The sequence below is a fragment of the Protomyctophum bolini genome, assembly GCF_963924005.1.
Source record: "Protomyctophum bolini genome assembly, chromosome: 3".
Taxonomy (NCBI): Eukaryota; Metazoa; Chordata; class Actinopteri; order Myctophiformes; family Myctophidae; genus Protomyctophum; species Protomyctophum bolini.
This window is the reverse complement of record NC_137864.1, coordinates 13,662,157-13,678,187: the sequence shown is the minus strand read 5'-3', so window position 1 is coordinate 13,678,187 and position 16,031 is coordinate 13,662,157. Positions and strand designations below refer to the sequence as shown.

The 16,031-nt window shown below is 41.9% G+C and overlaps 1 protein-coding gene across 1 annotated transcript; it reads right to left on the bottom strand.

Moving 5' to 3' along the window:
- Positions 1-3,325: 3,325 nt before the first annotated feature.
- On the bottom strand, positions 3,326-15,020 carry wfs1a (Wolfram syndrome 1a (wolframin)). The gene is made up of 12 exons (XM_080759616.1): positions 14,900-15,020; positions 13,111-13,695; positions 11,789-11,868; positions 10,830-10,974; positions 10,541-10,708; positions 10,206-10,286; positions 9,948-10,084; positions 9,652-9,786; positions 8,923-9,168; positions 6,786-7,064; positions 6,518-6,690; positions 3,326-6,273 (listed from the first exon to the last, which is right to left on the bottom strand). The coding sequence occupies exons 2-12, from the start codon at positions 13,679-13,681 to the stop codon at positions 5,091-5,093; spliced, it is 3,198 nt and encodes a 1,065-aa protein (XP_080615742.1). The 5' UTR covers positions 13,682-13,695; positions 14,900-15,020; the 3' UTR covers positions 3,326-5,090.
- Between the last annotated feature and the right edge of the window lie 1,011 nt (positions 15,021-16,031).

Sequence of the window (16,031 nt, the reverse complement as noted above, 5' to 3'; positions counted from 1 at the left end):
TATGAGTGTGTGTGATGTTGTTCCATGTTTTAGAATGATCAATTATTGGCTCTTGCCAGTAGTCATGCATCAATGGAGACACACCTTTCGCCACCAATCTACGTTGCAGGGTTTTGAGGATCCTTGTATTAGTGCCTCAGTGTGTAGGGTCTGTACAGAGACCTCTCCATCCACCACGTCGCAATGCTGTTGAATACACAGCATTGCTTAGCTCACTGGTGCGCTGTGACAGCTTGCAGTACGAAATGGAGAATTTGTCGTGGGTGCCAACAACAAAGAAAGGCTTGATAAATGATACAGTATAATATTGAAATGTGTCCTTGATGAATAACCTGAGTGGATTGGACAGATTGTGTTTCCGTTGGCCCGTAAATTTGCCAGAGTGTTTTTTTTCTTTTCTTTTTTTAGGAGTTGTCTGATCATACAGTGGAGCTGTTCCACTATATAGGCCAACAGCAGCATCTGAACCACACCTTCCTTCCTCTCATGTGGAGCAGTGCTCTTGGGAGAATGCACGCCATAAATGACCTTTGCACCACTGATCCTTGACCCTTGCAATAATGGCCGTCATGAAAACACATAACAGCCGTTTTCCCGCTCCATATCATGGGCTTCCCATTAGGCTTTTGTAAATGTATCCATCCACACGTCCCTACTGTGTGTAGTGTGAATATTCCATGTTTTTATAATTAGCAATTCAACACAGCAATGACTAACTTCAATCCCTTAAAGCAAAGTGGTATATGACCCTGCGTCCAAGTGAGAACTCATCTATAGAAAGGCCAATCAAATTTGTTCATATACAATTTATGTGCCAAGCCGCACATACAAATTTACATAATTGTTATTATTAGTCTACTTGTGCTGGCATGGATAAGCATTCACCTCTACACTATAGGTCCACAGTTAATGTATAGGCTTATCTTTCTGGCAGTGTGACAGAATTGCAGGCTAGAAAGAGGAGAGAGCTACACACAAATCAGCTCTTTGCAATGCTGAGAGGGCCAATATCATTGATTATTTTTTGCTATTGCTTTGTTTAGGCCCATTTCTCATCAACAATGTACTTTTATGACAAATGATGACAGCTGACACGTGTGAGTATTAAGTGTGCTGGAATTGAAACCTCTTTGTGATTTATATGATGACGATTTAACTATTATTTGCATAAGGCACATGATGCTTAGCTGCGTGATATAAAACATTTCACTGATGATTTAAGTGATCATTTTGAGTGATCTTATGAAATGTTGATGAGGGATCATGAGACCACTGATACAGCGAAGTACGTTTTTGATGATTCCCATTGTGTCTAGTATGTTTAAAGTGGAACGGTCCTTTGCTGTCAACTAATTTTTATAACATCATGCCATGTGAATGTATTATGACAAGCTCCTTTTGTGAATAATTCACCACACATGGTTGTATGTTGCTCTAGGGGTGGCCCAGGAGTCTTTGTATGTACAACATTAAAGGAGTTGGCCAACCCCAAACAATCCCCATGAATTCAAGGGGTGTGTAATTGATAGAAAATAAGTTGGGAGAACTACTCCATTAAAGTGATTATAGGTCTTATCTGGATCTTTGAGATACTTAACATCTCATTGATTACAGTGAAGTGCTTTGTATTCAAGTGACCTTGGCCCTTGGTTGAATTGAAAATATTCTCATCTGTGTAACTAGCTAATGGAATCATTGCAGATGCATACCCTTTACGAGATACACTGTTTCTAAATATTGACATTCTGTTAGATGGATCATCTACAATTCACTGTGTAACCTTAGTTCAAACCCCAAGAAAAGAAATGTACGTGTTAGCTTATAATGTTTCTCCACTCTTTTTCACTAGTTATTTATTGTGACTGGGTGCTCACAGAAGGTAGACTGCAGGCAGTATAGTGGACACCTCTACTATGCTTTCGCGTTTTGCCCCTCCTTGTCCTCGTCTGTCGAGTGTTGTTGAATGCAGACACAGTCCGGCACTGACTGGTTCAACGGAATGTTCAAAACAGCAAAACAATATAATGCTGTGATATATCATCGACCAATGAACGCAGAGCGTACGTATACAAGATAAAATGCATGACAAAAAAACTGGTTCCCCTTTGCCATGCACCACTTCTGGGCTTCCAGGGCCCTGTCCTTCGGTGGTGATACGTAGTTTTAGAACAAGTCAGTTGTCATCACATCATAATCACCACCTCCACCGCCACGTACAAACCAGAGAGAATGTCTGTTCATGAACACAGCAGTAGCTGCAGCTGCATGTTGCCATTATTCGACGCTACTAGCGTGTAATATCTATCATACTTTAAAAAAAGACTAATCGTAAAAAATTTGATTACTCAAATGAAGTGAATGAAATGAATGTGTATTAATAAAATAACATGAATTATGAAGAAGAAGAAAAAGGTTTTATTGAATTCATTTATAATGTTATTGTCTATAGGCCTATTCCTCTATCCCTACCATGCTTTTTTCACATTTGGTTTCAGGAGACAAACTAATAAAGCAGACATACTTCATTGTTGTCAAACAGTATTACTCAATTTATTTTCTATTGCACCCCCGTAACTTCAAGCAAGTATCTCACAGAGTAATACTAGTCTAAAGTAAATATGCATGTAGCTACTTTAATGTAGTAAAGACATACTTTAATAGTATGTCTATTCAGCAATTCTACACGTGACAGTTCTGTCAAGTAAATGTGACAGAGTAATTAATCTGACAGACTAATTGTCTAATGTACAAACAATACACATGTAATGTATTTATGCTGTATTGTATGCATGTATCATGTAGATTCTCAGTCCCACAGAAGGTGCACAAAATGCACATCCTGCTGTGACATGGAATCTAAATGCTTGTGTTTATCTGCACAGATGCTGTTATTGGGGGAGTTGCCTTGAAGCCTGTGTAGTGCACAGATAGTGGGGTGTGGTATAAGAGCTGATCACATTATGGGGAACATCTTGGGTGGATTGCTAGTACATTGGGGTTGGTTGATTACTTAGCAATGGGTGGAGTCTGTAGTCTATATAAAGGGTACTGGTTCAGTTGAGTGTGGGCTGCCATGGGGAGAGGCTGACACCTGCTGTACCGCTCTATTAAATTAAGTTGGTTGAGTACCTTTTCTTTAGTTGTCCAATGTATTTTCAGCCGAGTACCTCTTCAACAGCACCAATCTTTCTTCCTGATGCTTAAGATTCTTTGGTGTTTTTGACCACATATTACCCTATTACATTTATTTTAATTTTTTTCATTTCTTTAGTTTGCTATTCAAAACTCACTCAGGGCAGGTAAAAAGAAAATGATACAGCGAGACGAAAGGCGACCTTTTTATTGGTGGGTGGTTGGCATATATTGGCAATTCATTGTATTGAATATGGCACATATAACATTTTTAAGTTATTTTTTAACTGATTCTATGAATGTCGGATAAATTATAGACATTTTCTTAATGTCATACCCCTATTTTAGAAACGGTGAACAAGTGACCTACTGTAGCATACCCTAAAGACAATAAACTAAATATTAAGACCACGAAAATGTAGAGCCAAAGTTAAGTTATTTTGTAATACAATCACACTAATTTGGCCAATACTGAAAATAAATAGGGTATTCCGTAAACAGATACATTTCTCATCTTTCTCTCTCTCTCTCAAAACACACACACACACACACACACACACACACACTGACACACACACACACACACACACACACACACACACACACACACACACACACACACACACAAATAAAGTGATAAGACAGTATACATCCAGTTACGTGCACAATAACATTAAGTACAGTAGTTTGTAACGGTTACAAGCAGCAATCGCCATTACAGCACTATCTCTCTGAATCTAGAACCCTTTGACCTACACAACCTCCATAGAAATTCAAGAGTAGTCAACCTCTAACATTAGCAGTCCTGTCTGTGTATCAGCTGTCACAAGTCTCATGTAAGCAAAACTACCAACAAACCAACACATTTCAGATGCCAAGGCCTTCACTGTTCATTGCTATGATAACGATTTTATGATTAAAGTATGTTGATCTGTCCTGTGTTGTTCAAGCACCTTGGTTGCACTTCAGAATTGTGACAGTTTTTTTTCTTTCCGTCATGAAAATGACACTACCAAATTTGGCCTGCATGCACACATTTACCCTTTCTTTGAATATTCATGCATAACAAAGAACAATTCTCTTCAAAACACTAAAGGAAGTAGCCTATGTATCTGAAAATGTTTTCCACACATGAATATTTGAGCTTGTGTAATATCAACGTTAAATTGCATTCATTCAAATGCATTCATGAGTTATTGTAATTTTTGCAACGCAGGTGCCATCCATAAACCTTTGAAGCAGATTATACAGTACCAAAACATAATTGAATATCCAAAATCTGTGTAAAAGCCGAAGTCAAAGAGATCGTGTGTATCATGTTGTGAAAGTTGGTTCCTATTCCCCTAACACCCATTTCACACAAGCAATGGCATGACACTGGCAAGTTCTGATTGAGCATTGACTTTCAATGCAAAGTCTGGGAGACAAGAGTATCAATGCTTTTCCAGCGTTGGGACACCCCCATCTCTCAACTTCCCCACCAGGAAGTAAATACTTTCTCCCCGTCAGCCATGTTCTTTCGCACTGCATTAAAACCAGGAAATTGAGAAAATATATGTTTTTAATTGTTAATCTGTGTATGTAAAATGTATATTTCTCAGCAAATCTCTAGTTCCATGAACATTGTTCCTGTGGTGCCTATTTATTAGGATTATAAAGACTGTGTCATTTTCCTGTCTCATGCACTGGTTGCCTGCTCCTACGCACCGGTGTGCAAAAGGACATTTTCCCCACAATGTTTCACCTCAATAGCAGCCATATGTTGACACACGGCAACAGACTATGATTGATAACCTCGGACATGCTCAGTTTATTGCTTTTAATGTCGTGGACTAGTGTCAACACTGCTGGTGTGAATTCAGTGTAAGCCTGCAAGATTTGTGGTACAGTAGTTGCTGCAAACATTTCTACATCTTTGATGTAGTTCTGCTGCCATCTTTCTGCATCCCTAATGTCTGCTATTGCTGTTGATGAATTGTTGCTGAGAGGAAGGGAGAAAAAAAGAAATCAAATGCAAAATCAAATGCTCGCTCCACAGTTTGTCTCCAGTCTCTTTCAATCTTCTTCTGTGTGAAAAGTGTAGAGCCACAGTCCAGGCAGTGCATAGCCTTCAGCTCAAAGGCTGGAGCCTTAGCCCCCATACGCGCCCCCTGCAGCTTGTGGCTGAACTGCACCATATTCCCAGGGACCAAGTTAAACAGGACCTGCTTGAACTCATGGCTGGCCATTAGCAGTATATCGCAGCCTGGATCTGCTATCCCCACATCCGGGATCATTCCGACCGTCACCTCAAAGCGGTGACTGTCGAAACGCTTGACGTGGCAAGTATGCTTGGCCAGAGCCTTGAGTTGGCATATCTCTTCTTCCTCCTGCATCTGTAGGAGAACGGGCAAAGGAACAGGAGCTGGCATTGCGCTGGCAGTATTATTGGAAGTCAGGTTTGCAACTGGGGAATTCCTTGGCTCGCATTTTGGATATTTCTCCCCATACAGGCAACGCAGCCAGTCAGCCATGAACAATGGCAGCATGTTGATGAGTGACTGAGCCCCGTTCTCTGTTTCAGCCACGCGGACATGCTTAAATTGCCCAGTCCAGGTGACTCTGTGTCCATCCAAGTGACTGCAGAATAGTTGCGTCTGGGCCATGCCTTTGGTCTGCCAGGCCGGCGGGCCACAATGCTGGCTGTACTGCTTCCAGGTCAGGGAGGAGTTGTAAATCTTCAGCCCCTCCGAGTTATACAGATACAGCGAAAAGAACAAGATCACCATGGAGATGCAGAACAGGATGACTTTGACGGGGCCGCTCTGCTTCAGTGAGCGGAACACATCCAAGATTGACATGCTGAAGCGCGTCCAGAGACGCAAGGTAACGGGGATTGCGCACACGGCCAGAGTCACGATCACCTTGGTCAGCTCCAGCTCCAGGAACCACTTGAAGACCTGGATGAGGAACATGGCAGCCAGGCCAAAGGCAAGGACAGGCAGAGCGAACAGGAAGAGAAAGTAGGCCACACAGGTGCGGATGAGACCCAAGCAGGAGGAGTGCTGGAGGAGCACCATTGAGAACTCACACCACATGAAGCACACCAGGTAGGGAATCAGGAAGCAGTAAGTGCCGCGGAATCCTCGCATCTTCGCCATTCTGAAGGTAGGAGTGGGGTAGACAGAGAGAATTAATCACAGAGCGATATAGTTTGTAGTCCTAAAACCTGAAAGTGAGTTTGCAATGGGTTCCCTCATCATATTTCCAATACTGTTTACTAGTTAAGAAAGAAAAGCAGGTGTGCTTCCTCTCAATGCCTTTTCAGTTTTTAGGGTGCTCAGCTATAACTATAACTTAACTAAGGTTTAAAGTATGAGAGTGTTTCACGATATCACCAGCTTACCTGAAGAACAGGTAGAAGAGATAAATATATAGTAGGCAGGGCAGACTGAGCTTCAGTACCACAGACTCCCCAAGTGGCACTGAGGCGAACGTGCACCCCAGTAAACGAAGCCCTTTCAGCACTCTCATCTTCGGTGGCAGGAAAACACACAGGGAACACACAGACGACGCTACCTGGAATTGACAAGAAATGACTCCATTATATTCAGTTGAAAATAGCTGATGTTTTGAAAGTCAGTGAGTTGTTTGGGACGTCCATGCGCTCTGACCTCTATGATCATTGCTTTTCTTGCGTAGGTAGAAGCCGAGGGGCTGAGGCTCATGTAGCTGACGGCGGTGAAGAAGATGGTGACGGTGGAGAGCTCAGAACACGGGATCCAGGATTTGTCTGCTACGGGGAAGGAGAAGATGCCGAAGAAGACGGAGATGATAAAATAGACGTACTGTTCTAAATTGTTCCAGCCAAAGTTGGTCTCTGCCTGCTCCACATCCAGCCCGGGTTCAAAACGTGTCAGCAGGGCTGTCAAGGTACTGAAGTTCTCCCATGTCTGGAAACCACAGAAGATGGGAAGAGTGCAGAGGAAAAATATAGGAAAGGGGGCGTTAAAAAGAAGAAACCAGGCCTTGTACGTGATCTACGATTTTGTATTTTCCATAATAAAGCAATTCTAATAATTGAAACATTTAAATGTATAATGACATGCCCAAAATAGGGATAATACTACCTCCTGTAAGTAGACTAGTGTTGACTAATGATTACAAGTGGCTCTTATTTTGAAGAGGAAGAGGAAGTCCATTTCGGTTGTAGCCAAGCTGCCATGACAAGTTGTTATGATGCTGGCAAGTCTAACCAAGTAGTAAACAAGAACCCACGTGGATTAAACACAAGGGTTTAGCCAAAGTTAATTTATATACACGATGCATCTGTGACTTAAACATTGTACACACTTTGGAAGGATATGTTAAACATGGAACCTCCGCAACATTAGGTGAGTAGTTCATAGAAGTCTCATGCTGGCCAAAAACACAAACAGGTAGCCGCAATTTGCAACTCTAGATTTCTTTTATAATGGGATGAATCTAGAGTTGCAATACCCTCCATTAACGCTTTTGTGATCTGCTTGTATTAAACAATGTTAAACTCACCAACATTGCAGCTCTAGGCCTAGATTGAATTATCCTCAATCTGCCAAGCTTTTGTTTCATAAAAAACCACTGTAGACATGTGCAGGAGGCAGCAGCGCGACCCATTAATAAAAACGAGTGCTTCCAAACTCCAACACTCACCTGCACATAATTTCTTGGCAGAAAGTAGCTCATAACATGTCTACAGTGGACTTTTATGAAACAAACGCTTGGCAGATTGAAAGAGGATAATTCAAGCTTTCTCTACAGCTGCAATGTTGGTGAGTTTAACGTTGTTTAATACAAGCAGAGCACAAAAGCAATTTGGATGAGTACTAGGGAGTCAATGGAGGGTATTGCAACTCTAGATTCATCCCATTATTAAAAAATCTAGAGTCACTGCCTGCAATAATGTGATGTTATTAAATTGAAGTTCACTTAGCCTGCTTATATCATGCCATTAAATAGTGCTTGTACTTGGAACTGTTTGGCCGCCGAGCCAATTCTTATACACATTTTAGTTCATTAGTTGAAGTGGGTCCGCCATGCACTGTGGTGCTGAACTCTTAACTGGTTTGAAAACTGCAGTAGCCGAGGCTTGTAAGACCTGCAGTTGCGGGGGTATTTCTTTTTTTTTAAGATTTGTTTTTGGCTTTTGTGCCTTTATTGATAGTTGAAGATAGACAGGAAAGAGAGAGAGAGAGAGAGACAAGGGGAGAGACATGCAGCATAGGTCGTCATGAACGGGACTCAAACACGCAACGCAGGCCAGAGCCTATATGTGGCATGCGCCTGGACCACTAGGCCAGTGGGCGCCCTAGTTGCGGGGGTATTTTATATTATTATATCGCACCATAATTATGCATTGTGTCGTTGGGGGGTCCGATCTTGCGCTCTGCCAGATTCAAATGATCCCCTGGGCAAGCAGGCAGACTCTTATTAGCTCAGTGGTAAAAAAAAACGTCAGCACTTGTGAAGTTGCACAGAAAACCGGGTTCAAAGGAACGCACTCAATTCAGTGGAGACCATGTTTTTAATTTAGCAAAGTTGTGGAGAGTGCCTCTTAATGTTGCGTTACACTCAGCGGAGAGGAAATTAGTAATTAAAACATATAAGGAACTTGCTCTTTTAAACCATTTTGGGCGGGAACCCCTTTTGGTGCTAGCATTATGTTGTGCTTTAGCTATTGAAAAATAGCAGATCTACAAGCTCATAGCGCGCCACCGAGTGGCAAATAAAATTGTAAAAAAGAAAAGAAAAGAAAAGAAAAAACATATGGACCTTGCTGCACTGGAAGATGCGTAGCGTGCTGATCATCATGGAGATGAAAGAAAGGTAGAAGACCAGCAGAGGGATGACGAAGGCAAACAGGTCCACCGTCAGGTTGCTGATGATGAAGAAGAAGATGAGCGCATTGACGTGGTGCGTGGGGATGGCGGTGCTCAGCCACTGGACGCCGGCCCGCGACGCCCAGTCAACGATGCTATCCTTCATCTCCAGCATGGATTGGACAGGGTACTGTAGCACCTGGACAAGGGAGAGAGACGTAGAACAGACCAGAGGTTATTGTATTTGTCTTAAATGTTTTGGAGTAGCCAATTTTGTTTGCCCCTGCAATGTATAGTCATTATGCCAATTAAGCCTCCTCATACGTATCAATGCAATTTTCAGTTAATAAACACAAAAACAAGCAGGGCTAAATGTCTAAAGGGCAGCAACATTTTTCTTTGAGGATGTCCATGATAGCATCTTTAAAAGCCAATTTTGCAATTAAAGTGTTGATTTTTGTAGGTCATTCCAGTCTCTGTCTGTGGCAGACTGAAATGATGACAAACCACAACGCAATGCGTTGCAAGCTTGTACTGTAGATAGTCTGTTATTGGTGTGCGAACACCATCATTATGATATAGTATAAAGCATCGAATTAGGCTGGAACCCAGGCTAGGACAATAGGTTGAGGAATCAATGTATGACGTTTTAGACTAGAGAATGCACAGTTAAATACAATACCATTAAGCTTGATTTGATGTCCATAGCTCGTTTTAATGCTCCACTACGTTTATTGGCCAACGTCATCCCACCACGTCCTAAAGTCCATGAACTTTTGCTGGATCTCCTGCCTTCTGTAGACACTACCTCAGATATCTGCACACAAACACACACACACACACACACACACACACACACACACACACACACACACACACACACACACACACACACACACACACAAAGGTGAGATGCTGTAATTCTGAATTCTGAACGGCAAGTGTACTTATAATTCAGATTCAGGTTTTTTTTATTACATGCGTGCCATTGCTCTGGAATGGGGTTTTAGTCCGGGGTTTGTCCTGGCTGCTATCCTGGGAAGCAGAGGGAGTGATCCCCTGGGCATACTTCTGAGTGATTACCACAAAGTCTTCAAGGTCCACCATCTGATTGGCTGAGAGGACATATAGTTTACATATCTCTCTCTCTCTCTCTCTCTCTGGACTAAAAGCACAACATCCAGTAATTGAGGCATTTGTGAATGTTAAGAATTGAAACAAGCTGCAGACACTTACACTCATTGATGACCATGCTTTCTAAAACCTTTTGGGCCTGGTTTGTGGTTGGAGAAGGGAGCCCTGTCACGCCGCCACCTGCTGGTGAGGAATGGAAGTTACAGACAACTACTTTCACTGTTTTCTAAAACTTAAAAGATTTTGACAATCATTACATAACCAAAATGAGGACACCAGGTTGAAAGTGGTAAACCTCGCAAATTCCTCTCCTCTGCTTTTCAATCGTCCCTACTGGCACTGCCTCGTGGCCCCCACTTTGAAAGCCACTATGTTAGTGTGTGTTACTGTCTATTATACAGATGGCAATATAACTATAATAATGCATCCTGCCTCACCTTCCCCGATGTGGCTAACGTTTTCCAGCATCTCAGCCATGGCCATCATACTCTTCCTCTCTGGGTTCAGCTTCCAGTACATCATCCTGGCTGCCTTTCGCACTGCCTGCTCAAATTTACTCTCTGTTGACAACTTACGTACGTCTGCCTCGTTCTCTGGAGTGATGCCTGGAAGAGAAAGACGCAAATAAAGTATTAAGAATAAGAATAAACATGCACAAACACACACACACACACACACACACACACACACACACACACACACACACACACACACACAGACACACACCTTTATTCTGGATCCAGCAGCGCTGTAATATTCTTGCAGCACTTCTTCGGCCCTGTTTGGCTGCATTAATCAGCCAACTAACAGCCAGGCCGTTATTTAGATCTGTGTCCTTTTCTTCAGCCAGAATCAGATAGTGTTGCGCCAGCTGAAACAGTGAAAAGAAACAAGCTATTAAAGCTTAGAAGGGTACAATTGATGACTGCATGTGATAGAGACAGGCCGCTTGTGCGTGTGTGTGTGTGTGTGCGTGTGTGTGCGTGCGTGCGTGCGTGCGTGCGTGCGTGCCAACTAATGGCAGCTACTCTTAACTTAACATGAGTTAACATATCCCAGACCATAGTTTGCTCCCATCACAACAATTGATTATAAATGATAAAAGACTACATTTCCTGTAATGCCACTGCTTCCAGAAGAAAGCAGTGGCATTATGGGACTTGTAACCAACCACTTACTGTACAAGTTTAGCCGCTGACATACAGGGTGTCATGTTCCACCCCTTGCCCCCCCCCCCCCCCAAGACCCCGTAGGGCCTTTTCCCTCACTATGTGTGTTTAAATATGTTTACAGGGTAATAAGAAGTAAGAGGAGAAAGGGAGGGACTGTGAATTATCTGTGTGAATGCTTATACCACAAATATGGATGCATGCATGAATACTAATACACAAGCATAGCACAGGTTCCATAAATGTGAGGGGTATAATGTGTGATATTGAAAACATGGGATCATCTTCCACACGACTGAAAATAGACACACATGCATGAACAGGCAGAGCTTCTTCCAACACTTAGATCTATCTTATACTTCGTCGTGTGTCTAATGACGGTGTCATGACGGTGCAAGCTTGTAGATCTTCTTTTTTATGTTTCTGAAAATAGTTTTTTTTAAATGTTGCAACATTTTCAGTGTGTTCATCTTGAGTTGTGCGTGCGTGCGTGCGTGCATGTGTATGTTCACTCACACGGGTCTGTGCTCTTGCATCACCACCTTTGGCTTTCTCCTCGATCTGCTCCAAGTTCAAGTCCTCCTCTGGTTCCAAATCTCCAGAGGAGAAGAGAGTTGGATGAAAAGAGGAGAGGAGAGGAGTGTAAAATGCTGTATCTAACAATCTACATTAACCACCTAAACTCTATATACTATGCTTATGATTCATTGACTGGGGGCACCCAGGGCTCTATATTTGGTCCCCTCCTTTCCCTCTACGCCAAATGTATCTGCTGACAATGTGATATGAAAGAAACGCATGAGAAATTTGACGCCAATAATTGCTAATTGGAACTGGTAGCTTGATTAGCTCTGGACACACAAACAGGGGAGAAAACAGAATCTCCAGCCCTGCAAGTCTGAGATAGTATAGAATCATGAACAGCAAACAGAATAAACTGTACTGACATAAATCTGTTAACATGAGTAGAATATGAACTTCCATGTGGTGGAGTGGCCATGTGTGTGTTTGCATTTTAAACATGTGTATAACAGTATGTGCTAACTGTCTGTCTAGAAACTAAATCTGTCTATGAACCTCAAGCCAAGATCTTGGAGCACAAACTCTGTGCCAAGTCTCTAGATGAATTTAATACCCAGCACAAGGTTTCACAAATGTGTGCCCTGTGTCCTTTATGCACAGAGGTTTGCCAGTGTGGCGCACCGAAGATAACGGATCTGTGCTCACATAAGCTCGATGAGACACGTGAGCTTGTAGATCATGCACAACACGGTGTGGAACCTAGAATACGTCTATTTCAAATATCAATGTCTTTTCTGCAGGACGATAAGCTTTTAGTATAACCGCACACAAGAGTGTCTCCATGCCGGCAGGTGACAACAGATTACACACATCCAAGAATGATGTGCTGCCGTCTTTGTCTGCCTGAATTTGTTATTTCGTAAAGATTTAATGTATTATTGGGTATTGTCTTATTTAAAGTGATATCATCCGAATTTGCACATGGCTATTTTATTTTCTAGTTTGTTTATTTACAATAGTAGACAATTTTAGACATTTTAATTGATCGTTTAAACAACAAATCAGATCATATGAAGTCACTTGTCATCTTGATAACTATTATTTGGATGATTACTTTTACTTCTACTTGAATCATACTTGAGTACAGTTTTTGCTACTCTACCCACCTGTCTACAACAACCTTACAGTACAATGACATTGGAGATTCAGTCTATATACATGGTCACACAGACACATGGTATGGTATTGAAAGGATCCTGTCATTTTGTGACATCAACACAAACGTGTCAGCCAATTCCAATTCCAGGCCTTCCTACCTCCATCGTCTTCTATGATGTCCTCCTCCTCAGCTTTCCTGAGTCTCTCCTGTATAATCACCTTCTTGGCCAAGACGGCAAAGGTGGGGCGCCTAGGGAGACCTTTTGGAGGCTTAGAGGGGCCTACATCGGTAGATGGAGAGCCGACGGAGGCCGGTGTAGTAGGCGATGTGGTTGCAGCGTTCAGTGCTGCGTTAGCTGGCGCAGGGGATGGCGTTGTGGGTTGGGGAGAGGGGCTTTGATTGGAGACCGAAGGGGTGAACTGGGCAGCAGAGGGCACAGATGGTGTTTTTAGTGTGGAGGAGGACATATCGGGGGAGCTGGTTTTAGATTTCTTTTCAGGCGGTAGTAAGCCATTCGTTGCTTCAGAGATAAGAGACGGAGATGAGAGAGGGAGAGAGTTGAGGGGCAGATGAGTGGATGTTAGAGTTTCAGCTGTGGTTTCTATGGAGTCTGGAAGAGCAAGGGCGGGTTCATTGTTGATGGGCGGTATAGTACTGTGGGATGAGGCACCATCCACAGGACATGCCTTCTCAGAGTGGCTGACAGCGGGCGGAGATGGATCATCCATCCCTGTCTGTTGTTCTGGAGAGAGACACACACAAATAAATTACACCACTGACAACATAGAAATGTTGCCTAAATATTCTAAGTCAATTTTTAGAGTACATGTAAGTCAAAAATTGTGATCCTGTGAATTGCACAACACCACTCCACAAACAAATATGTAACACGTGCATGGCCACAAGCGTGCATTCACACACACACGCACATATGCACTCATGCATGTGACCATGTGTACACATAGACACATACACACACACACACACACACACACACACATGCACGCATGCACACGCACGCACACACGTGCATACACACGCACACACACATGCACAGTTTTGGAGAAATTGGAGGACCCATTCCTGTGGTCATTTTACCCCCTTCCACCCTCAAATATGACACCTTCTCCTTGAAAGGAAATGAGAATGAGTTCATTGAGTTGTAACTTGGAGACAAACATGTACCCTCATATACCCCCTAAATTAAGTAGGTCAAAAATATATTATTATTATTATTACATTAATAATTATAATATATATTTGTATAATCACCTTCTTAGCTATATTCATTGCATAACACATAAAAAAGACAGATGATAATATGAATCAACTGTATTCTGCACTATAAATGTCCAAGGAAAAATGAGACAGTTATATAATTACAGTTATAATATTTGGCACAATGCCCAGTGGTGGAAAGTATAATTATATTTACCCAGGTACTTTACTACAAATGAATGTACTTTTTTCCCCCAATTTTTATACTTTACTCTACTCCATCACAACTCCGAGGCAAATACTGTGCTTGTTACTCGAATTGTTTGAAAACAATATAGGCCTATATAATATACACTATACAGTATAGTTACTTTATTACAAAACATAAATGAGCATTTATAACATCATTATTGACTATACACGGTATACAACTTGATGCCAATAGTATACTTTTACCCAAGCAAAATGTTGAATGCAGAACCAAGTTGTAACAGAGTATTTCTACATTTTGGTATTGCTAGACCTACTGTACTTTATACAATAAGTACTGACTTCTTCCACAATAAAGTCAATCATACATGTTCATGTTAGTATAGTAGGCTATGCCTATCACGCACACGGTCTTGCAAGCATGCATCATGACAATTTATAACTCCTGACTGCAGGCATGCAGCCCGTCAGCACAATCATAACAGACCACTATTTCAATCAATAATCGAGGTAGCTACCTTGCTTGTTGTCTAACTTTGAAGACTTGTTCAAGACATAGACAAATATCTCCTTTTAATTCAGGAGTTTGGAGTGAATTCTTTGCTTGTGTCCATTACCCTCTGCATGCGGAGCGTCTTGTAACAAGAGACAACCATAGCAGGACAGCTGAGACAAGACAGCCCGCCCTCTTAAAATAGACTATCCTCTCATTGGTAGTATAAATCATCATTAACTGTGTGTCTTATCTGATTGGCTGTGTGGGTGGGACAAGCTGTAGTGTTTTTTTGTTCGTTTGTTTTTTCAATGTATTTTTATGAGGCTTTCACAGCTGTTCAATCGCAATTCAATAGAACCACAAAACTTTCTTTTTTTTAACACAACATAGGAAAACAACAAGTATACCACAATACGGACATTCCAATGCACTGTAGTGTTTTTCTAACAGTAAATAAAAAAATAAAAGTTTAAAGTAGCCTTCGTAAGTTCGTATTGTGTGTGTGTGTGTGTGTGTGTGTGTGTGTGTGTGTGTGTGTGTGTGTGTGTGGTATGTGTACAGTATCCTAGCCCTACAGTAGGTGAGGGGGGGGGGCGTCATGGTGTGGGGCTGGCAGGTGAGCCAATAGGCTACAGTAGTGGCAACACATGTGTGGGGTTAAGGGTCATTATGATGGTACAAATGACTATAAAAAATAAAGTTTACAAAAATATATTTTTTATAGACTGTCAGTTGTGGCCATACATTTTAATCAAGTCCCGAGGTTCTAATGTCAACTGTGAAGTTGATGAATTGAACAAGGTGGACCCTCTTGTAATGCTTAATTGGGTCGTCCACTCACAGTTAACAGTCTTTGTATTGAGTTTGTGCTTGAAATGTACTGTAATTCTGCAAACTGCTAATAAATATTTCAATCAATAAATCAATCAATCAATGAAGTGTCAGTTTTAACACATTACAGTTTAGTTTTGACCCCCCGCCCCCCCTCCTCGTCACAGCACCATGAGCACCTGTGGAACTCGCTCAATATTGCAAAATATTGCTCCCTTAGGAGCTGTCCACTTATGCAGGTGCTGAAATGTGCATGCACCTGTTCCGTATAGCAGCCCGATTTCCTGTAAAAGCACAAGGCTTTATGTTTTTATTGCAGATAA

What these genes read in the sequence shown, in the direction of transcription:
- wfs1a (XM_080759616.1), bottom strand. Translation starts at nt 13,681, where the DNA reads ATGGATGATCCATCTCCGCCCGCTGTCAGCCACTCTGAGAAGGCATGT. An exon ending in CATCATAGAAGACGATGGAG is followed by an intron (nt 11,869 to 13,110) that starts GTAGGAAGGCCT and finishes TCTCCTCTGGAG; the next exon opens with ATTTGGAACCAGAGGAGGAC. An exon ending in TCCAGAGCAATGGCACGCAT is followed by an intron (nt 9,787 to 9,947) that starts GTAATAAAAAAA and finishes GTTTGTGTGCAG; the next exon opens with ATATCTGAGGTAGTGTCTAC.